The sequence below is a fragment of the Candoia aspera genome, chromosome 1 (genome assembly GCF_035149785.1).
Source record: "Candoia aspera isolate rCanAsp1 chromosome 1, rCanAsp1.hap2, whole genome shotgun sequence".
NCBI lineage: Eukaryota > Metazoa > Chordata > Lepidosauria > Squamata > Boidae > Candoia > Candoia aspera.
In genome coordinates, this window is record NC_086153.1 from 231,556,774 (window position 1) to 231,581,122 (window position 24,349).

Consider the following 24,349-nt stretch of genomic DNA (forward strand, 5'->3'; position numbering starts at 1 on the left):
AAAGGCTTTGTGCTGCTTCCCAGTCAGCATCAGAGCAGAGCAGACAGAAATGAGTGACTCCTCTTCCTCAACAAGGCAGGGCCAGTACAAAGCTGACCTCTCCTTCACAACCCCCCCCCCCAGGAATGCCCTCAGTCTTTGATTCTGCTCTGAAAAGAAGTGCAGAGTTTCCTGACCTCATTTAGGAGGGTGGATATTTTGTCCTTTAAAGAGAAGGAACTTGTTTATCACAAATCACCGGAATGTTAAGTTGAAAGGAAGGGTGGGGAATTGGTGGCCCTCCCCGATATTGTTGAATTTTAATGGGGCTGCTGGAATTTGTAGTTGAGAAATATCTGGAAGATTACTGGATTCCGATCCCTGGCCTAAAGTCCCTCTAAATTAAATAGTGTCTTTGCTTGATATACTTTGGAGTTGTAGCTCTTTGATTTCTCTTCCTACCTCACCCCCGAAATAGCTTTTGAAAATGTGGGTTTGATTCTTTTACTTGCTCTATGCCATCCTGGATTAAAAACACTGTGGCTTTTGGAGAAACTTGAAACTATGAGATGTGTAGAAGAGTTTGAAACACAAAATGGTAGTTCAGATTCTGGAGGAGCAGCATTAACCTTCTTATGGTCCATTCCCTCTGGAGTGCAATGAGAAAGCCTTCCATTTTCTGTAGCTTTTTGGTAACTGTAGAACAGCAATTCCTTCTCTATGCCACATTTAGCAGTTTTATTTATTGTGAGAGATTCATGTGCAATTACATTTTGTTGCTCTTCTCCTTTCCTAGTGTAATTTAAGTCTTGGCTGCCATCTGTTTCTCTTATCATTGTAAGCCATTATCCTGATCATGTGTTACTATCTGCAGCGCTTCTAATATCTCACTTTGAGCCCTTGAAGTCCTCAAGCCCAAAGCCCAAGCTGCAGGATGCAGCCACTTAATGGTGTCTCTGTCTGCCCGCTGTTGCTTGTGATTTTCTTTCTCCTCATTGTGGCTCTGATGTACTCCCACTTGTAGGTAAACATGCCATCCCCAGTTTAGTGAAAAACCTTCCAGGAGGACAGCAGACGCTGGCAAAGAACCTCTCTGAAGACACAGTGATCTCTGTTCTGAATACCATCAATGAAGTCATTGCCGACAATCTGGAAGCAGCCAAGAAACTGCGGGAGACCCAAGGCGTTGAGAAACTGGTGCTCATCAACAAATCAGGGTGGGTAGAGTCCTGGGGCAGGGGGAGAGGTGGAAGAGGCTTGCGCTTCTCTTTGTAGAAGGGTCTATCTCTGATTTGAGCATTTTAGATTTTTATAATACATTTTGCTCTTTTTTTGGCCAGGAACCGATCTGAAAGAGAAGTCAGAGCCGCGGCTCTTGTGCTGCAGACCATCTGGGGGTACAAAGAGTTGCGGAAACCCCTGGAGAAAGAAGGGTGGAAGAAATCTGACTTCCAGGTATCTGGGGTCTGAAACGGGGTTATGGAAAGACTGGGAGATGGGGACCACGATGTCTCTGAAAGCTGCTTCTGGGGCCCAAGTTGCACCATCTTTTGGGTTTAATAACATAAATGTATATATAGCTTCAGCATGCTATGTAAGATGCCTGATGGCTTACCCGGTTCAAGACATTTATTACTGTTCTGTCCTACCTAAGGCAGCAGCATCCACAGTATGTTCCTATCTCTTATCCTTAAGATGACTTCTGTGAGTTGGCTAGATTGAGATCCACTAATGGTCCTTGCTGAATGAACCTGGATCTTCCCAGTCCAGTCTCGCCCTCTGATTATTGTAGAGTTCAAAAGAAGGAAGGTGAAAAGTGTTGTATTCATGCAACATACATCGTTTTGTCCATAACATGTAATTTAGTGTTTGTGTACACACACATGCACGCAGACGCATACAGATAGTGATGGAATTTCCAAGAACTGGTTGGCAGCATACATGCCAAGCACAGAGGAAAGCGATAGTTTTTCATGACATTATAAATGTATTGAATAATTCCACTTTTTCCCTTCAGGTAAATTTGAATAACACCTCTAGAAGCCACGGAGGCAACTCTTTTGATGACAGCACCTTGCCCCTCATTGATAAAAATCAAAAAGGAGGTAAGAACTGAAATGTGGCATTCTGTGTGTGTGAATATACGTATTCATGCACACTAAGAAAAAAGTCCAGGTTTGGATGTTCTTGGGGGGCTTTCATGCAGGGGAGAGAAGTAAAATGTGTGATGTTCCATTTTTAGCTCAGCGTAGGGCATTAATTGGTAGCACTGGATTGATCAGATCCGTCTCTTGCAGGCTAAGAGAATCCAGGCGCTGAACCAAGTTTTCTTGTACTCCAGTGTGTGTTGTGCTATCACACCCACTGTTGGGCCCCACAGAACCGCTCCACTTGTGTTGGTGGGGCTTTCACCGCATTATATACTTGTGGGCAATTCTGTCTCAGTATCTTTTAGAAAACAGTGGGAAGTGTGGGTATTTGGTTCCTTTTTCAGATGAAAACTCCTGTCGGCTCTAAATATCGGTGTGCAAAATGGCCAAATTAAGTGGACGTGAGCACACCCTCAACTGAAAGGGAAAGTACTACTCTTGGATGCATTTACTGTTTTACCTGAGGAGCAGCACCAGAAGTAACGTTATCTTGCTGTGCTGATAGAGATAAGAATTGTGGCCAGCCCGCTGGAACAATTAGGCTTTCTGCATGAGCTCTGTCTGTGCCATTCATCCTCCCTCCTTTGGTGGAATTCTGAGACGTAAGGCTCTTCCTCCTTGCTCCCCGGCTAGGGCCATGAGGATCACTGCAGTTTGTGGCCCGTTAGGTTATATTCTGGCAACAGATTGTTTTGGAGCCCTTCAGGGGCAGTGGGTTTTAAGAGAATAGGATTAGATGGCATGAGGAAGAAGGCAGTTGCAAATGCTTTGTAATTCAGTCACCTGAGCCTTTTGCCCGTTCTGTAATCTATCAAGCTATAACAGATAGATCTAGGATCTTAAAGAGAATAGGAACTGTTTGTGTGTGGATTCTTACAATATGCATTTATATTCAAAGTTTAATTTTTTAAAATGTCCGGAAAAGATTATTCCTTTAGACCTCTTCTCTCAGATAAACTTAATTTTCCACCCTTCTTCAGGAGTGTTAGAGTTTCCTGATTAATGCTTTTAAATTGTATAGTGTGTAGTTTTTTTTTAAAGTTACTGTATTACAAGGAGTTGAGATGAAGGATTCACTGGTCAATTACATATCTATGGAATGAATGATTATTTTTGAGTAAATTACATATCTAAGGAATGAATGATTATTTTTTTTAAAGAATCAAGGCAGTTTATATTGCAGACATGACAGATAAGTCATATTGTAAGGCTGGGAATCATAATCAAAGAAGATCATTGCCTTCTAATTGTAGTACAGCATTTTTAGTATGGTGAAAAGGGGACTGTGGAAAATTATATGCAGCCCGCTGAAGATAATGTATTTACCTTAGGAGTTCATCTAAAAGTTTTAACACAGGTAGATAAGAACTTCTTAAGTCCTACTCAAGTATTACTAAAAGTACAAAAGAGTGGAAACAATAGCCAGATCTAATATTATGGGTATTATATATGTCCCTCCCCAGATCTACAGTGCAGAAATTTACAAGGAGGATTCTAAATGAGCCAGAATCTTGCACTACTTCTATTTAATACTTTAAATACACTACAGTACTTAAACATTTTAAAGAAATCCTATATCTGCAGTTCAAGAGAATTTCTATAATCTAACTATTTTTATTTTCTGTTTAGACAAGAAATCCTCTCGGGAAGAGATTCAAATGGGAAACTTGGCACCAGGTATGGAAGTTTCAGTGTTATGGACGAAAAGCGTTTTGACCAATCCAGAGCAGCTGTTACTGGATAAAGCCATCACCTGTGTAGCTTCAAAAGTGTGCCAGAGCGCATGCACTCCCATTACTCATTGTGCATGGCCACAGTCCATTTCATTGTAGAGGTGTAAATGCTTCAGTTAGGTACTTGCTTTGAATAGACCCCTTCAGTCACTGAGGTGGTTAATCTTCTGAAATGTTATCTTTATCACTTAGTAGCTATGTTGCCTTCATCGCTTGTTACAGCAAATAGTGGCATTAAGGGGTTTTGCTGGACAATATAGAAATCTTTAGCTTTACCAGAATGGGACCAGACTACATGGATTTTTATTGCAGCTCATTGCTCTTTTTCACGGGTCTACAGTTCCTGCACACACAACCCTAATTCTCAGATTGATCAAACTCTTCCAGGAATTATGGCTGGTATACTTTAGTCTTTGAAATCAAAAGAAGCTTTGTTACACTGCAGAGCAGGGAAGCATCTCCTGAGCTTACTGATCATACTTGAACTTTAAGCAGTGTGCCAGGAACTACCCTGAAAAAGGGATGGGAAGGATCAGGACAAAAGCTAAGTTTGATTTCATTTGCCCTGAATTGTAATTAAAATTAAATATAGTTCACATGAACTATTTGTATTCCATGTTGAGTGGCCTCATGGTGGCTTCTGTGTGCCAGTTCCATAGGGCCTAGCTTACAGGTAGAATTATTGGTGACAAGAAGGGGAAAGAGTGCAAAGGGTTCAGATTAGTGTGGTGCAGGGAAATAAAAGCTGATGCTTGTTTGCTGGTTGGTTGGTAAGCAATAATGTGATTGTGGAAGAGGAAGGGAGCAATTATCTTTGCCAGCTTCACCAGCCTTAGGCCTGTGAGAAGTTCCCTTGCGTCAGTATTTCTTTTGATTTCAGACAACTACTCTACAATGAATGAACGGGACCACAATAGGACATTGGACCGGTCTGGAGAAGAAATGGAACCTATGAAGGGAGCACCACTGGTGGTAAATATTTGGGATTTCAATTGATAGAGATTTTTAGAGAAGCCTTCTTGGTTATTTAGTGGGAGGAGATGCTAGGCCAGCCTTGCCCAGCCTGATGGCCTCCTCATGTTTTGATCCACACTCCCATATTTCCCTGGAACTATGGCTATAAGAGTTATAATGTAAAACAACTGGAGGGCAGTCATTTGGAGAAAATTGTTGATGCACAGAGGAGGTGTGGAAGAAGCAGAAAAATAGTGTATATCTGGGATAGTAAAAAAAGGAATTTTATGAAATTACTTCTAAACAAACTTGAACAGCCAGATTTCTATAAGAACATAATGTCTTGAGAAAAATGCAAGTAATAATCATTTGTTCCCTCCCTCCTCCTTTTGAAGGGATGCTAACAGTATTATTATTATTATTATTATTATTATTATTATTATTATTATTATTATTATTATTATTTTGCTGAATGACTAACCCTGCCCTGTTGGCTTTTCTCTCTCCTTTACTTTTCTGAGTGAACTTTTAGTTAGACTTTTTGTCCCCCCCTCTCTCTCCCCCCCTCTCTCCCTCCCTCTCTTACCCAGTATGCTGTTCTTACTAACCATACGTATGTCTACAGCAGGAGGAAGGGCAGGAATCCCTTGAGGAAATTGACCAGTTGCTTTATCCTCCTATGGTATGTCTTTGCTTTCTGATAATAACCCTCTGCTTCTGTGTTTTAAGAAGGTGGGGGGTGCTGAATCATTATTTTCCCCAATCATACTTTCCTAGGGTCAAATCTTGCGTAATTCTTTCCTGTTTTGCTTTTGGAGATGGGCAACACCAAAATTACCAGGGTTTTGATTGATTGATGATTCTGTGTGTTTAGATTGCCATGTATAAAGGTGCCCCGTGCTGTTTTTCACTGCAGCTAATGTTAACTTGTTTGTGTTTCTCCACAGCAGAAGATCTAGAGCTGCCACCATCTGCCTTCTCAGTTTTGGGTTCATAACATATTTTATATAACTCTTTGTGGTGAAATGGACTGAGCTTTTTTTTAATCTTGTGGCCACCTAGCCAAATGACAGGCTCCCTGAGCCCACAGGGTCTCACATCTCCCTGTAGATGGTTGTACCTCCAACTTCTGGACATTGTATTTTCGTTTTTTCTTCAAAAAAAAAAAGTAATTCCTAAAGACCAAATACTTTTGATGGATCTTATTACACAACGAAGGCAGACGCTTAAAAATATACATTTATGATGCAATTCACAGAAGCTGATGGAAGCAATCGGTGCAAATGAATCTCAGCTGAACTCAATCATACTGGAACTCGTTTTTATTAAGGAGATGTTGACTCTCTTCTTCAAAAAACAGAGAGAACCCATCTCCCTCTTCTCTTAGCCTATAGAATATATTTTTGTGTGTCACTGATGTTTGCAACAAAGGATGCTGGGAATACTGGAACATTCCTAGTTGGGGAGAGGTGGTGGTGGGGGCAAGGTGAGAAAGGAGAGTCAGCTTGTGAGTGATTCCATTTGGGTGATCTGCCCTTCAGCGAGCGCCTCTTCGAGACAGTACCTTCTGTATCCTCGTAGGCCGAGGACAAGTAGAAGATTTCTCTCTCTCTTTTCCTTCTCCCTTTTCTTAGTTGCTTCTTGATGGCCTGTCTGTGGTGGATCAACTCAGAGTTTAGGGAGCTATTTATTTGTGGGAGAAGAGATGCTTGGGGCATAACTGTTTAAGGGAGGGAAAGAGGATGGAGCATGTTAAATGAAAGTTGGTGGAAGGGGCCAGAGTCTCCATTCCTAGAAGTGTCCATTTTGGCTCTCAGTAGAGAGGGCAGTGTGATGCATCTAGTTTTGGGTTGCTGACTTAAGTGGCGAGTGCCCAGATTGGGCAACAAATTGCAGAGTTCGCTGACCAGGTAGAAAGCTTGGTGGCGCGGGAAGTGGGAGGGAGGGAAGGCCATTTGTAAATACTGCCCAAATCCTCCCATGCAGGCAAGGGAATGAAACGATGAAACTATTTACATGTGCCTTTTCTTTGCCACTGTGAAATAGCTTGGTGCTCTGGCTAGGTTTGGGCGCAGAGGGTCAGCCCCTAGACCACAGAGATTTTGGCACAGAGTTCCCTCCTGCTCTCCCTCTCTCTGTTCCTTGCATTGAGATCAGGATCCTGCTCTTGCCCTGGGTGGAGTCACAAGATGGGGAAGGGGTGATGCAGGCAGCTGTGTGGGGGAGAGCAGGAACTAACCTGTCAGCCACTAAAGGCTCACGGGTGGGAGGAAGGAGAGAAAGGACTGCGGGGTGAGGATTACAGTGTGCACCTCAAGGGGTTGCTTCTTCAGGGAATAAGAGGAATTTAGGGTCTGCTTACAGATCTTTGCCTTTAACCTGCAAAGTAGCGGTAAAATGGGCAATAACAATTGCTCTGGGCACCATATTGGTGACGTTGGACGGCAGCCTCTCCCTCCCTCCCTCCCAGCTCTGCCTCTGCCCAGCAGCTGGAAGGAACTCGGTTGCTCTTGGCCTCTCTCCTCCCGTTGCACAAGAGGGAAGGTCCACAGTAGAAGAGTCTTATTGCCTCTGCTTTGCTCCAGCCCAGTTCTTCTTACCTTTTGCGGGAGTGGGAGGGATGAAAGATGTAAATCAACACCCTCCAAGGGGGTTGCGCAACATTTTCTAGTATAAAACACTATTTCCTTTTTTAATCCAGATGAACCAGAACTACCCTTCCCCACTGACCAATTCAATGCTGTAGAAGAAACTAATAACTCACTGACTCTTGTTTTTGCTTTTCCTCTGCACCCCTGGGGAAGGGGGCATTCTGCTGTCCTTTGAGTCCTGTGCTTATTCTGCAATGCTTTTAAAATGAAATGATTTTTATATAAATAAAGTTTTAAAGTGTGTATTTGTTAAAATGGAATCGACTAATCCAAATCTTGCTGAGTTTGTCTTTTGTGATGAACCCTTGCACCCTACAAGTAAGTTTTGCTTGCTTCAGGTGGATTAATTTTCCCGGGCCACACTTGGGAAGGGTCAGCCTTACGCTGCTGCTCAGTGAAATCTGGAGGAGTGAAGTAGGAGTGCACGGCCTGAGGCAGGATGGGGCTCCACGGTCATCTCCAAAGGATAATTTTGGTGTGACCGGGGACTAAACACGTGAAGAGTAATACTAAGCATATATGAATCATTTAAAGTGGGCCACATTGAGATCACACTTTTTCAATTTCTCCGGCATCTCCAAAGCAAGTGCAAACCTTGCCCCTCCCTCCCTCTTGGGTATGTGTGTGTGTACCCCTCTTCTAAAATAAGCAGCTCTGCCAAATAAGGATTTGACACAGTTCTTAATGGCTTCATCAGCTTGGATTTTGCTCATACCAGTAGAGTGGGATCGTAAACAGGAATGGGTGGTGCTAACACAAACTATTTGCAGAATGCATTTCTATTGTGACAAACTTCATTTGGAAGCTTGGGTGACCTTGGCTCAGAGCAGAAAAGGGAAGCACCTTCTCAAAAGGTAGGTCATCCTGATGCTGAGTGTGTAGAAGGATCCCATCATGGACAGAAGATGTAACCCTCCCTTGCTGATTGGTCTCCTCCTGTGCCCCAACACCCTACGCCCTTCCACTTCAGACATGACAGACAAGGAGAAATGCTGTTTGTGCCTGCTCTTTCTTAAACGCCAGTTGTCTCCTGAGACCACTGATATTGAAGTTTTTTATGATGGAAATGAACCTTTACTCTTTAGAAGAAGCAAGAAAACGGAATGCAAATACTGATTTCAGGATTTGAGAAAGAAAACACGGCATCTGTCACTCATCATTTGCAAACTTTTACAAACTTAAGCTGCGTTGTTACTAATTGGCTGTATCAACCTGTAAGTATGTGAGTAGTCCAGGACGTGTCTGGGTACTGCACACCTGGCAACCTTGGTGATCTAGATGACTACAATTCCAATCCTCCCTCATTAGAGCAGGAATCAACTCTGGAAATCTGCTTTCCTCAGTTCTGATTAGGCTGTATGCTAGCAATCCACCCAAAGTTTTGCTTCAGACTTCCAGTAACAAAGTTCTCTTCCCCCCACACCTTTTTTTAAAGGGCTCCGCTATACCTGATGTCAAAAGAGCTTTTTTAAATGAGGGCTAGGCACAGGAAGAATGGTGATGGTGAGCTTCCACCAAATTCCTGATCATGTTTCTGTCCTGGGACACCAATGAAATAGGAGAAAATACAGTGAACCAACAATATTTTTCTGAGCTGGTAGTTTTTGTACAGAAGAACAACAGTATTTATCTTCAAGATCTGAATAGTGCAACAAGCAAGTGCTAGTAACCCAGTTTCAGCATGAGGCAAAAGTTTGTAATGTAGTCTTCTAGGGAAATACCAGGAAAAGCTCTTTTCAAACATCAGCTTCATGGTTCCAATTTATCAGGAGTATCTAGCTGGCACTTGTTCACCGTTGAGCTCCATATTGCATGTTTATGTAATATGGGGAATGCCATGGAAGGTTAAGGTGGATGTTCAGTTCTTTATTAATAGATAAGGGTACAAGCCAGGGGTCACTTGAGGCCAGAGCCTACATGCAACCCTTTCTAAAGTTCTCAGTTGTAGTTTTTATTGTGATACAGCATCATGTTACACATGAGGATTAATATGTACTGCATTTGTTGCATGTAGTTAACTTTAATTAAACACTGATTAAGTCAGTGTGCTGCAGCTGCCAAAAGAGCTGATTGGTCTGCATTAGCAGAGAGACTGCATCGAGATCAGGAGAAGAGAGAGTTCTGCTCTATGCTGTACCAGTCAGACTGCAGACCTTGTCCAGTTCTGGTTGCCACAAGGATGCTGAGGAATTGGAAAGAAGGCAGAGAAGACCAATACAGATGGTGATGGGGCTTGGAGGCTTGAACAGTTAAAAGACCTGAGAATGTTTGGCCTAAAGAAGAAAAGGCCAAGGGAAGGCATGATCATGATGAGCAGTCTTGAGATACTTGTGCTGGCAGAGGGAAGAGGGTGGGGATTTATTCTCCATTGTGCCCAAGGGTAGGGCAAGAACCTACAGGTGGAAGCTTTGCAGAGACAGATTCAAATCTGAAATGAGGAATTTCTTCCAATGAGAGCTATTAAGCAATGGAACAGCCTAGCCTGCCTCCTGGAGTTATGGATGCTGCTCCACTGGAAATTTTCAAGCAAAGGTGGTACAGTGTTGGGGTTTTTTTTGGAATGGTATGAGGATTCCTGCCCTGGGCATGGGGTAGGATTAGAAGACCTCCAGGTCTCTTCCAATCATATGATTCTTTGAAGTCAATGATAGTCTTGATCAGGTCACATATTTGTCTTGGTCTCTCCTTTTTGGAGCGTGGGCACTAGCAATCCAGTTCAAGTGCAGTCCTTAAGTCCACACACACATGCGTGCCTGCACGCACGCACATACACAGGTTCCACAACCTAGCAAAATCTTGAGAAATCAGAATTAGCTTTCCATTTGTCCCTTATATTTCCCTTCATATGTATTTTTCAGATTAATTCCTCAGTTTCCCAGACTGAACCTGAATTTTAATTTAGAAAGGATCATGTATTGTATTGGTCCCAGTTTGCTTTAGTGTGCAAATCTCTTTCCTTGGATCCCTTCTCTTCCATGCTGCTTGAGTAGGGTTACATAGGGTATGATGATGGAATAGAATACAGAAACTATCCATATCCCTGAATTGCTAGTATTCCCCTTAATGTCCATGAAGACAACCGTACCATAGAAGAAAGTGATGGCCATCAAAGAGGAAGCAGAAGAAGAAAAGGGTTTCTATTCATTTGAGTTAAGAGTAATCAGAATGGAAGTACATGAGATCACAACACCAGAAAATGTGTGGACTATGGCCAGACAAAGAATATATAGAAGTGTTTTCTAACTTGACTAAAGTTGGGACAGGCACACCACAGCACTACAGGCATGTCACAGAAGTGATGACTGATAACATTGGGACCACAGTGGGGTAGTCAGATGATTTTGTGCATTGTTATAACTTTCAAGACTTATGAGGTGGCTACCAATTTCACACCCACATTCTTGGATGTGAGTTTGTGGTGGAAGAGGGGATGAATATACTGATCCTAGGCTATGATAGCAGCAACATGTATTCCATGAAGATCAGAAAAGCCATCTGGGCAAAATATCTCAGGAGATGGGCTTTTCTATTGAGGTGCTCAACAAGCAGCCCAGGGGTAACCATTGAGGAATAGCAGGCATTGGTGAAAGAGAGGACACCAAGGAAGAAATACAAAGGAGCATGAAGGTGAAAGTCAGCCCCAGTCAAGGTAGTAATGACCAGGTTACCTCTCAAGGTGGTGGTATAGATCAATAAGATCCCAAACAGCAGGTTGATCTGTGAATCACCACAGGATGAAATGGGTCAATGAGGTGGCGGTCTGCATGGCACAGAGTGAACATGGACTTTTCAGTATAGAAAAGAGCTGAAGTGGCTTGGCTGGCAGAATAATAAAATTCTCTCATTGTCTTACTCTAATTTGCTCTCCAATGACATACGTATCTGTTCTGAACTGTTCACTCCCTGCAGCAGCCGTTCCACATCTGGCGCTGCACAGATGGGTGGCTGTCAGTTCTCGGAGTTGTAGTCTCGACCCGTCCACCAGGTTCTAGGATAGGGGGAGGCTGCCCTGCGCCCCTGCTTGTTTGATTCAGGCGCTATTGTGCAACAGAGCAACCCAGTCAACAAACCAGCCAAGTCATTCATGGTGAGCAAAAGGCACAGAATTTCTTAGTCAACAGCACAACTGATAAGGGGAGGAAGGAATTCCTTTCTGGCTCCAAATATAGCAATAAATCCTGTCCCCAGCACAAAGCCAAACCTGCTGTCCTCTTACACGGTGAGTTATCTTGGCCAAATATGCAGCAGAGAGAGTTTGTGCAGATGGCGATTGTGGCTCTGGAATGTTTTTTCCAAGGTTCTTTTACTGAATTGTTGATAAGGAAAAGAGCTGTGCCAGGCTACCCATAAAAGTGTGAGAAATTCTAGAAACGGGGCTCTTATCCTCACTTGGAAAGCTGCCAAATGGCTCATTTAAACTGGCCTCTTGTTCCTGGGCTGTGAAAGCAAACAGCCACTGCTCCATTTTGGATTGGGTAGACAATTGCAAGGAGGTTTCCAGGTTTTTAATATGTTTCATTAGTCCTGAGGCTTTCAGTGCTCAGATTATTTATTCTAGTTTATAAGGCCGCCCAACTTGCACTTGCAACTCCAGGTGGCTAATTTGGGATTAGAGAACCACAATAAACCACAAATAAACAGTAGAAATTTGTACAAATATAAATTGTGCTTGAGGCCTAGAACCCAGCTCCAACAAACATAAAAACACTTTTAAGAAGCTCCCTTGGCATCCTGGCCCAATGCCTGATGTGTTAATACTTTGCAAAAAGCAAGCAGGGTAGGAGCTGTATGGGTTTTGGGGGTGTGCCAAAAAGAAAGCCAGAATCTTGGTCAGGAACATGACAAGGTCATGAATGTAGCAGGAGTCAGGAACGAGATGCATGGAACGAGAAGCAAAGGGCCAGATGCTGGCAACTGAAAGGCGGCCACAGCATGACTTAAATCGCTTCTTGTCGAGAATGTGCAGCTGCAGCTTCTCTTGCACAGCTGCTGCACAGATTCACTGGCTTCCCACTTGCTCACCAGGCAATCACTTTGGTGAAATGCAGAGCCTACATGTCATGGCCTGGGAAGTCTCCCCTGCCTCTTGGCACCTGGGTTGGTTAGGGAGATTTCTGTGTTGGAGGGGCCTGGCACAGCTGTCTCTAAGGAGGTGGAGGGTTCTGTAGTGACCGGCAGGCCTCCATCTATCCATGCCTCAGGGCCTGTTCCTTGAGCCGTGACACCCGAGATCATAAACCTGAGGTATTCTGCTGCCAACCTGTCCACCTAGTCAAGGCAGGGAAGTTGCTACACAGCTGGAAGGCTGATACTGTAACAACTTTACAAACAGGAACTCACATTCAGTGATCTTCGGAGCAGAACCTCTGAAAACAGAATATCCTAGATGACTCTAGCCATTCCACCACCCCTGCCCTGGGGTCTTGCTGAGGCTGCACCAGAAGTCCAGACAGGCACATTTCCAAGAAGGGAGTCTCCTCCCTGTGCCAATGCAGATCTTGATAATTTTACACCAAGTCAGCCCTCTCATCTGTTACTAAATCCTGGATGAAAGAGGCCTTGAAACAGGTCGAGCTGATATGTTCAGCCACAGCCACCAAAAACCTGAGCCTCTGAAGTTCTGATGATGGGTATGGCTGGAATCAGGAATCAGTAGGAGACAATGAGACTGTCGTTGCCCAAGAATGAGCCCTCCTCTGTCTCCTCCCATATTTCCCTCTGCCCTGAGGCTATAATCTCCCCCAACCCCTGTCAACCTTCCCCCAGTTCAGAGGGCCCCATCTCATGCACCAGTTGCACAGCCAACTCACCAAAGAATTAGTCCAGTTCTCTGGGTCAATTCTAAACCAGCAACCCTGTCATGTTCCCCGCTTCAATATGCATTGTACATCGTAACGTTTCGCATGTCAACTTGCTGATGTGTGTTTCGGTTGGGAGGGGAGGAGGATTCTTCTCCTGGGTTTGTTATCTGTATTCAGCAGGATTGGAATGTGTTTGGGTTATCTAGTCTGTTCAAGGTTTTCTTCCCAGGACATCAGCAGAAACTGTTACAGCACCTGCGGTGGGGAATTTGCAACGGCAGGGCGAGGGGAGGGATTACGTTTGAGCCGAGGGTTTTTAGTTTGTATTTGGCGCGCTTTTGCTCATTCTCAGCTTTCTCTGTATTTGCATACTATTCTTTAATAAATCAGATATCATTAAGTTCCTGCTTGTGAGTCTGAGTCTATTAGAGTAGGCAATCATTACAAACCCAGGGCCAGAACAGTCCCCTTCCCCCATGCCAGCAATTCACACACATATCCCACCCCTCCAAATCCTACCTGCTCTCATGGGCAGCAGGAGGTACAAACCTCCCCAAGCCTTCATAACCTGAGAAAAACTGAGGGGAGCCACTGCTCCCCTCTGACTCTCATCCAAAGGCAGAGCAAAAAGCATCACTTCAACTGTTTCTCTCAGTTCGATCCAAAGTAATCTGCTCTGTCCACACACCAGGCCTTTGGGTTGTAGAGATTAAAAAACTCCAAGAGCATCTTTCCAATGAGGGATGCCTGTGACACCTGTTCTGTCCCCTCCAAGTCCAATTGTCATGTGGCAAGATTGCTTCTATGTGACAAGTCCTGCAGCATCTGCAGGATTCAGGCCAGCCCAGTAACATACCTACTGGCCTGCTCCAGCTCCCAACACTGCTGGGCAATGACCTCTGGGTGCCCACAACCTCTGGAATGCCAAGGTTGGGCATCCCTGGCTCACCATCCCCACCATCACTCACTGGGAAATCTGCAGCCACCAAAGATCCCACAGCTGCCTCTTGATCTGAAATACTGCCTGGTCCCCAAACAGTAGCAAGTCCTTCCCTGCTCTCATGCCACACCACCAAGCCCAAAACAGCACGTGGCTGAGCTGCCGCAGTCAGTGAAGCAACTCTGCCACCTCTCCAGGCAACTGGGTGGACTCCAGCATAGTCCAGCATCTGCTTTGTATTCTTCCACAATCACCTAAAGGCTTCTCGGAAGACTCTGATAGTGCTGAAGTGGGCACCACAAATCTCCTCAACACCACAATCAACATACTGCAGTCACCAATTCCTGTAGGCTATAACTTGCACACCTCTGGCCTTAGCATCTTATAAACAAACAAACAAATATTGGTCCTTATGTATATCCAATGATGGTGTAAGTTCCTCCTTATGGTAAGGTTGCAAAGTTCTGACACAGTTGACTCAATAAAATTCTGACTCATGCATCCAGATGAAATACAGATTTCAGATTTATTGATGTGTACAGATGTTAAAAAGCCACGACTAAAAAAGTTCTCACACAGCTACCTGATAAAAGACACGTTGTTGTTCATTCGTTTAGTCGCTTCCGACTCTTCGTGACTTCATGGACCAGCCCACGCCAGAGCTTCCTGTCGGTCGTCGACACCCCCAGCTCCCCCAGGGACAAGTCCGTCACCTCTAGAATATCATCCATCCATCTTGCCTTTGGTCGGCCCCTCTTCCTTTTGCCTTCCACTCTCCCTAGCATCAGCATCTTCTCCAGGGTGTCCTGTCTTCTCAAAGACACATAGGCATGTCAAAACCTCCTCCACACTCCCCCACTTTTCCATTAACAGTCCGGCATTCCACTCCTGGCTGGCTGGCACGACCTTGGATTTCTTCTCACTCTCAACAACTTTCCCCTGCACCCCCATCCAGAGCTTGAGATTTGTTGCTTCAATGGCAGAGAACACAATCAACAGATCTAACAACTGAGTTAAGCAACTCAGTGCCTGCCCAGATGCTCAGACATCAACTCCACCAATCTCTTGGTTGGAGTTTAAGGAGTCAAAATTCAAAACATCTGTAGATCACCAGGTTGATTGCTTGTGCCTGGGATAGAGGTTCATATGGATGGCAATGTGTAATTATGTGTAATTATACAAGTCCTGATATTTGGGGGTTTGGGGGCTCGTGCTCATACCTTTTATAAACCTACCAGGCTATAATAGCTTTGCTGTTGCCTAGGACACTGGGAATAGGATGTGTTTGCTTTGTGTCTATGGAATTTCCCCTGTAGCTTCATTGCATTTATGAAGTAATATCTGAGATCCATCTTGCCTTTGCTTCCTCAGGCAAGTCTTGATTTGCACTTCTCACCTGCTAGGCAGCCGTTGCGACTGCATTGTGAAGATTCCAAACGGAGAAGTGTGGATCCCAGCAGGTTTAATGTGCTTGTCTAGGGCAGCCAATCCCTTGGTACAGTATATGTACAGTATATGAATATATTTTAAGGATGAACTGGAGAGGGGTATTTTTATTTGCTATGAAGATTAACTTACTGAAGCAAATCTTCAGTACATAGTATGCAGAATCTGAATACTTATCTAGCCAGATAAGCACTGCTGTAATTGGCAATAATTCAGCCAGATCCCAGGCAGAGATGTTTCCAGGCCCTGCTGACAACCACATTCAGTTTAATTGGAAATGCTAAGGATTGAACATGAGCTTCTCTCCCAAGAAGCATTGTTTCAATGATTGAGCTTTGTCCTTCTCTGCATTTTATGCAGAGTTCTTTCAGCCAAAGGAGGGGGCTTCCACTCTAATTCAGAAAATGCAAGCTGCATAAGCTGGAGCAGAAAACTGAGGAAAGTTTATTATACATGCAACTTTCTTGATAGCATGTAACTCACATACTTTCCTCTGGTAGGTTTCTAGATCTCACACACACAAAAAGATTTTAGTCTTTGGTGTAAAGACTTTAGTCAAAAGCCATGATGATGATGATGATGATGATGATGATGATGATGATGATGATGATATAGAGATTAATATTTTAGAGAATCAGAGTTAAGATTGTGTAAAAGATAAAATGCAAGCAAGAAAAACTGTTCTTCCACTCTGTATTTACCTTCCTGCACACTAACCCTACTGCTGATGCAATATTTGGCTTTGTCTCTGTTTATATACTGTATGCAGGAACTTACCACTTGCTTGTCCCATACTGACTGTTACCTTATAGAGGTTCACCTTGTAGAGGTTTATCTTGTATACACACATATATAGACATACATTTTAATTGCTGGCCCACCTCAGAAGACGCTGTGTTTACAAGTTAAAACAATAAGCAGCAATAAAATAGATCAACATTATACAAACAACAGTTCCAATAAATCAATTGCAATAGACACCCTAAGATGGATGCTAATAAAACTTAGCTAGGTTGAAAGTCTAGAGGAAAAAACCCTGTCCTTCCAGATCTTCTAAAAACTGTGAGGGGGTAAGGAGTTCCAAAATGTGTAGGCCATAACAGTAAAGGTCTGTCATTTTGCCCATATCCCCCTCACATCAGAGAGAGGGGGACTCTTCACAGACCTTCATGAGATGTTCTGACTGGCTGGGAAGATTCAAGTCTGGCAACTCCCTGCCATATTTAAACTTCCCACAGGATCAAGAATTCTGTATCCTTTGCAACCTATGTCATACCCAGTGAAACTTTCCTCTTCACGTCTGCAATTTAGTTTGCTTCTTTTCACTTTTGGTACATAAGGACATGTCTTTGATCTGCACACTTTATTATGCTTTATATTCAATTTCAAATAGCTTTGCCTCTTTGCCTTTTATGGGCAGTCTGTTCTGTAAATAAGTTACAGTGTTGACTGCTTCTCCCCAGTATTGCAAGAATTGCTCCCAATTCCCCAGTATTGCTTCGGCAGTCAAGCTTATTGAAGGATGTTTCTAATCATTTGCAATAGCTTTTTATTATTGCCTGCTACTCACAATTTTGTTCCGGGATAAAAGGAATTGTTTTCTTACGGTACGTCTGATTCCCTGTTCTCAGATACTGCTCCCTTTTCTGTATATTTGCTCCATTATTAGTGCCCAGAGCGTTAGCTTTTCTTCCAAGGGGATTTCACACTTGTGAAATATGCTCTTTGAGCTTTGAATACGTCACTCTTCCATTTTAGAAGGTGGGTGAAAAATACTCTGAAGAATCATCAATAATTTTTAGAGGATGTAGACCTGTTTTTTGGAGGGTTTTATTTTAAAAGGCCTACATACATCTGAATGGATTAATTCCAGAGCAGCTTTTCACCATTTTTCCTTAGACAGACATTAGATGGCTCAAGTTGAATTTAATTACAGGCACATGTGGATTAATTAATAATTCCTCAGACAAAGTTCCTTTCATTAATTCTGAACTACTTCCGTGCCCAAACCCCCTATGCCAAAATTTAAGCAGTCTTTATGAAAGTATTCTTTCATGTTGTTCAATTCCTGTGTTAAGTGTGAAACTTGGTAAAGACAATCTTGTTCCAAAGATCCCTTCCTGATCATTTTTTCATCTTGATAAATCAAGCAGTAGTTTTCTTTGGAAATAATCTTATACCCCCACCTTATGGCTGTTCTTACATTTAGGAGATTTTTCTCTAAATATGGTGCATAATAGGCTCCATAAATTACTACATCCTGATTCTACTGGATTTTATTGGAATTTACTCTGCATTATCTGGCAATGCATAGCTTGGTCTCTCCCCACTTCACCCTGCCCTTCCCCAAAAGATAGACCTGTTTGCAGATGACTCATTCCTTTGGCATTTGTCTTTTTCATTAATGCTTCATGGAATGGTTCTTGCTTCTACAAGAAAAGCACCTCTTATCTATTACTTTGTATATTCCTTCTAAGATTCTGTCTTAGAAGGATTTTTCTAAAACTGAACTCTTGCAAATGTTCTTGAATAAACTCAAACTTGTATTTTCTTTTGTTTGAAGAAAATTAACAATCCCACCACACTAGCAAGACAGATTGTGAAGAAGTAAGTGTAAATTAACTACTTTTGGCAGAATTGCATTTTGACTTTCCAATTGAATTTACTGTTGACAAGAAAAATGTATGCAGACAAATTTTTTTACTCTTATTAAACAGTTGCAACATCAAAGAAACATGTAAAATCATACTGTTCTGCTGAAATGATTTTTTAAAATCTATTTTGACCCAGTTGGCTGGTATGGCACAAGTGCAACCAACATTTATCCCAAGCATACTTATGTTCTTCTATTGCAAACTAAGACTTCTAATTTAGAGGTTACCTTGCAAGTCAATGTGCTATTGACTGCATTCTCCAGCTCCGAGATTCATGCAGTGTACTGACACGGATTGACACCACAGAATGTAGCTGGAATACTTTTTGAATAGATTCTTTTAATAAGCATTTCTGTGTTTTGTAAAGCATCTTTGATTCTCTAAGGAGTTCCTCAGAAATTAAGGCTCCAAAGATCTTAAGAGTTACTACATGCAGTTCTCCTTCAGAATAATTTCCATGGAATCATTAGGCTCAATGGGAATTTATAGTTTGGCATCAGATAAAGAAGGTGATGATCCTTTGAGGTGATAGTTCAGACTTGTAATTTAATACATCAAGGGTGATTCTGACTAATTGCCCCTCTCACATGAATATATTCCATGAGTGACAACATAAACTGGTTTAGTCCACATTCCCTCCCCATGTGTTATTGATACAGCTGTTCCTGAGTTTCATCAGTATGAATATGTGGACTTTTCCCCCTTTTCCTGTCTTTTTATGGTCTTCAAACCAATTCCTAAGCCCCATAGGGCATGGATGTGTCCTTTTGGAAAAAGCCATGCATATCTACAATTTTAAATAAGATTAAAATTTCCCCCCCAGGACTGTTTCACCATCTATGGTGCCTGGGGATCTGTGTATCAAGAAGGAAGTTTTGTGCTGAAACTAGATCTTAAAGAGAACAAAGAGCAGACCGTGTTCCATGTACATAATTTTATTGCAGTGTCCCAAGTTGTCCTTGGCTGATCTCAGAAATTAAGAAGGTCAGACTTGGTTAGTACTTAGATGGGAAACCACCAGAAAATTCCAGGGTGATAGACTGAGAAGTCAAAAAACATTCATAGCCAAGCCACCTGCATGGATGTGTTGAAAACCTCATTAGGAACCAAGCTCAACTTTAGGGAGAGTTTATTTTTAAGAATCTGATAAGGATCAAGAATCTGTGTCTCTCTAGTGACTTCCTGCCAAGGGAACCTTTTTCTGATAAATATTGGCATCCCTGAGATATCTTACTAATCTGAACTGCAGCTGTAACAATAAGATGCCTATGTTTTTGTAGATCTTTGAAGAGAATCCTGCAAAATGCAGACCACTTCGTGTGTGTGTGTGTGTATACACACACACATTGCTATGATCATTGCAAGCTTCTGCTGCATATTGACACACATTCACACTCTTCACAGCACTTTTCTGAAGTTAATAAAAGCTGGATCAGTAGCAGTATTACCCAGAGGAGAATTATTATACAGAAATAATGATCTATCTTTCTTCTCAGTTCACTGAGCTTTTCTGTTTTACTTGCAACTCAATAGAAAAATATAACATTTTGAGTAATACCTTTTCTTTCATCTTTGTTGTGTTGATTTGAGGGGATGGGGAGGAAGGCATATCTTTGCATTTCTCCAGAGTCAACCTTTGGTTATTTATTTTTATCCCACCTTTATTATTTTTATAAGTAACTCAAGGCGGCGAACATACCTAATACTCCTCCCTCCTCCTCCTCCTCCTCTCCCCACAACAGCTACCCTGTGAGGTGGGTTGGGCTGAGAGTGAGTGACTGGCCCAAGGTCACCCAGCCTAAGGTGGGACTAGAACTCACAGACTCCTGGTTTCTAGCCCAGCACCTTTACCACTAGACCAACTGGCTCTCTGGTTTTCTTGGGAATCAGCCTTAAAATGCCAAGGGAGGTTTTGTTTTGTTTTTAATAAATGTTTGCCTGATGTGAAGTAGGAGGGAAAATATGGAAAGGGAAGTATGGAATATTTCTTTTTCTCCGGGGCAAGAAAGATGATGTTTGCTTGCTCTGGCAATCAAAGGAGATGCTAACAAGGCTTTCACGTTTTACCATTATTTGTGAAAGGTAAACATGCAAGAAGCAGGAGAACATTTTAAAAATCCAGCAAAGCCATTAATCTTTCCTTAAATGGTAGTAAAATGCTTCTAGAGTTTTGGTGTATTTGTGAAAATTAGAAGGAGTTTGGAATGAATCTAGCAGAACATGAGCTGAAAAACTAGTGGGCATGGAGTAAAAAAGAAGGACAAAGGAGGGAGAAAACAAAAGGTAAAACAGCCTAAAGCAAAATTGAAGGAAAGTTGCAAAATGAAGCAAAACAGCAAAAAAGGACAAGAAGCAGACTATGAACTCTTAAAATTGTGCAAGCAACTAACCATACTGCAGGCTTCAAGTCCAGCTGTCTGTATCTAATGCGTAAATTGGCCAGAAATGAGGCCAGTTTGACTGATCCCTTTCCAGGTTTCTAGCCGTTCTTCTGTTCTACCTGGACTCTAATTGATGGGTTCCCTTGCTTCTTGCCCCTTTCCACCCCTGCCAGAACAGCAGGTGCCAATTGTTTTCCCTTTTGTGGGCAGGACTGTTGAGGACTAGCAGAAAGCAAAATAAAAACAAGTCTGACAGTTCTTTTTTACCTTTGGGCGAGGGGAGAAAACCTGGCAGAACTCTTACCTATTTCATCCTCTTAGGAGAAAAAGAAAAAAAGGACCAAAATTTCATCATTCCACTACTGACCCTGAAAAAAAAGTTCCAATCTAGCAGCATACTATATCAGCCTTTCTCAACTTTTGGACCCTGGAAGAACCCTTGAAATGTTTTTCAGGTCTCAGGACCTCTGCACATTCAGGCTCAAATATAGGCCACAAGCATTTATTTATTTATTTATTTATTTATTTATTTATTTATTTTTCCAATTTATATCACTGCCCATCTCCCCCTAAAAGGGTTACACAATTATTATATTCATTTCATGGGTAGGCCAGTATATATGCACTAAGTGTTCTTAAACTAAAACTAAAGAATGAAACCGACCTCTTTAATATGAAGCTGCCTGAATTTGAAATAATTTTTTAAATAAATCGTGATTTCCCAGGGAACCCCTAGTGACCTCTTGCAGAACCCAAGGGTGCCACGGAATCCTGGTCGAGAAACCCTGCACTATATAATGACTGCTGAAGGCAAAGAGCAGGGATGGGGATGAGGAGTTGAGAGGTCCACCCCAGCTAACTGGAATGGAGGCATTTGTGTGAGACTGAGTGACATGCAGCAAGTGGACTGGGGTGCCCGGCTGGTATTGATGGAGAAGGAAAGCATGACTTTCAATGCAGGGCCAGAAATCTCAGGTGCAACCACCGTCACTACAGCCTAGGGGCTGGCTGAAGAGAATATGACGCGCTCCTGCCCTCCCAACATGTAGGTGGCACATTCTCACATTGGAGCAAGCAGGAAGTAAGGATCAGCCTCAGGGGCAAAGAAGAGGAGCCCTCAGGTCTTGAAATCAGATCTATCTATCTATCTATCTATCTATCTATATCCATCTCACTTATTAGAATTGTTTTATATTATATATAATTGTTAGCATCTTCCTGTTCAGATAAAAAGCATTGCAGTATTGATAGAACCTTGAGGTTACAAGAACAATTCCTGGGGGAAAAAAAGTATTCCCACTGCTAATTAAAAACTACGTGCAAGTCCATAACTGGAGAGGAAAGGAGAGGCAAGAAAGGCCCCATGTTTTTGTAATCCATTCCCCTGTTTCCAGATGCTGTCATGTTTAATTGTTTATATATTTTGTCTGGTTGCCCCACTGTTCCTTCAGGCCTCCATATCTGATAGAGAATTTTTTAAAGGCATCATCCTATCCTACCCACCCATTGCTTGTGTAAGGAGAGTTTGGGAGTGCTCCCTTGTATTGTTCCCAGGGCACTTGGCCCATTCTGTAGTCAATTTCACCATCTAATGAGAGAACCCAATCTAGATAATTTGGTAATTCATTAGTTTCACAAAGCTGACAGCAAACTCCTAGCTAGATTTCCCGTGGTTGTACAAATAGTGTTGAATGCCCTTCCCCTAGCAGCATACTGTCATTAAGACTTATAGTACTATAGATTTTGAATAAATACTTAGTAGTGCAGCTATTTTCATGATGGGTCTTTTAGGCAGCCAGCAAGAAAGAGAGGATATTTGTGGGGAAATAGCACTAGGAGAATGCACTGGAGCATGGGCCTTGTGTTCTGTAAGTGAGGCAATTATCATAGGGATGGGATAAAACACCTGTGTAGAATCACTTTTCCCCATTTCCGTTCTTAAGAAAACATTTCTTGGCAATGAGACAAATAGCTTTTGAGATATCTCTTTAAATTTTTCCTCTGAACTTTTTTGCCTGATGATGAATCTGGTAATGCAACCTATGAACTTTTTAAAAAGAATGACCAATTCTACAGTACAGAATTTCATCTCTTTAAATTGGGACAAAGATAGGAATGAAGTGCATAAGGTGTCACTCGTGCCTTCTTGCAAAGACATATTCTCCAAAGGATGATTCTGCTATCATGCTGCTGTTAGCCAAGAGAGGAATTGTTCTGTTAACTAATATCTATGGCTGAAATCAGACTCAGGAAGGAAGGGATAAACCATGAGTCTGTCAGACCATATTTGGTGTGCAGTTAATAAGTGGAATGGCTGCTGATGCTTCCATTGCCTTACTCACAATTGAGACACCCCAACTACCTTTCTTCTCAACACCAATAGCACAGGAAATGCTTGTCAGGGAGCATCCTGCTACAATTAGTCATTTCATTCTGCTGAGCCTTGAAAGATTTGCAAAATTCGGTTCTTTCAGTTCATCTTTCATCAGCATATTTCATCAGCTTCTAGCTCCCTTCTCCAATGCACTGAGTTCAGTTGGGTTTCTGTCTTTTTGTTCCTATCAATTTGTTTCAGGGTGGTGTTTGATTTGTCTAATTCACTATAATGATAACTGGCAAATGGCGTCAGGCTTCATCCGACAGGCAGGAATGAACCACATTGGCCAACTCACAAGAAATCCCCAAATAAAAGTAGTAATATTTATTTTAAAAAGTAGGAAACCATAACAACAAATCAGCAACTACAGTGATTCAAGAACAAGCCCTGTATAAAGACACAAAGTTCATACTCTTACGTTTTGCTTTCCTTCCTGCCCAATGTAACGGACTCAGTCTCCTCTTTTGGGCAGATAGGCTGGCTTGTCTCCAGCTGTTTTTGTAACCATCCAGTTTGCTAGCCTGTGTTGTTCCCTGGCTGTGTGAGAACTGCCTCTTGCAGTTGGCAGCTGGAATTTTATGTTTGTATGCTGCCATTTTAAATAAGCATAGGCTTATAGGGACTATACTTCCTGCTTCTTAATCATAATAACTCAAAAATAGAATCTGTCCATACTTCAGGTGGTGATTCTAGCAGAGGTCATAACTTTGGTGCAGGTCTTCAAATATTTTCAGTTCATGAAGATCAGCAAATGTGATCCACCCGCCATATTCTCTTCTGGGCCAAACTACACTCAAGTCCTTTCTGCAGTTCATCTCTAATAATGTGTAGCTTCTTTGCCACCTTTGGCTTAGCTACCATTGCCACTCTTCCCTCATCTCCTACCTCTAGCTCTGGATATTTTGGATTACATCTCCCAATGTCTCTTTCCATTACTTGTGCTGGGTGTAAGTAATAGACAACAGGTCCATCTGTCTCCATCCACAGTGCAGCTACTAAGCCCACATCTGTCTCCCTGAAAGAGCAGCTCACCTGAAGAATTCTTTAGTCCCAGCAACCTCTAGTATGAAATCGCCATGCCTGCAATGTTTCCTTTCAGTCTTTCTCAGTTCAGCCTGCCAGCTGGCTTCATGCAATTAAAAGCTGTGGGAAACTGGAGACACATTCTCAGCCATCAGAGAAGAATAATATTCATTTGTTCATGGAATATTCATTGCAGAACACTGCAGAAAACATAATAATAAATCCATTTGTTGCAATCAGGGTGACCAAATATTCAATAG

General features: G+C 42.4%; 1 protein-coding gene across 8 annotated transcripts in view; it reads left to right on the forward strand.

Annotated features, from left to right (window-relative positions):
* The window catches only part of CTNND1 (catenin delta 1), a 62,450-nt gene extending 54,709 nt beyond the window's left edge, over positions 1 to 7,741 (forward strand). For 5 of the 8 annotated variants that reach the window (XM_063289130.1, XM_063289123.1, XM_063289124.1 and 2 more), the window contains 7 exons: positions 1,004 to 1,196; positions 1,320 to 1,434; positions 1,997 to 2,084; positions 3,759 to 3,806; positions 4,743 to 4,834; positions 5,442 to 5,498; positions 5,764 to 7,741. In XM_063289130.1, the coding sequence (XP_063145200.1) occupies positions 1,004 to 1,196; positions 1,320 to 1,434; positions 1,997 to 2,084; positions 3,759 to 3,806; positions 4,743 to 4,834; positions 5,442 to 5,498; positions 5,764 to 5,775 (605 nt within the window). In that variant the 3' untranslated portion in view covers positions 5,776 to 7,741. The remainder of the gene's footprint in view (positions 1 to 1,003; positions 1,197 to 1,319; positions 1,435 to 1,996; positions 2,085 to 3,758; positions 3,807 to 4,742; positions 4,835 to 5,441; positions 5,499 to 5,763) is intronic. The other 3 variants (XM_063289125.1, XM_063289127.1, XM_063289128.1) reach the window with 3 other exon arrangements.
* Positions 7,742 to 24,349: the final 16,608 nt, after the last annotated feature.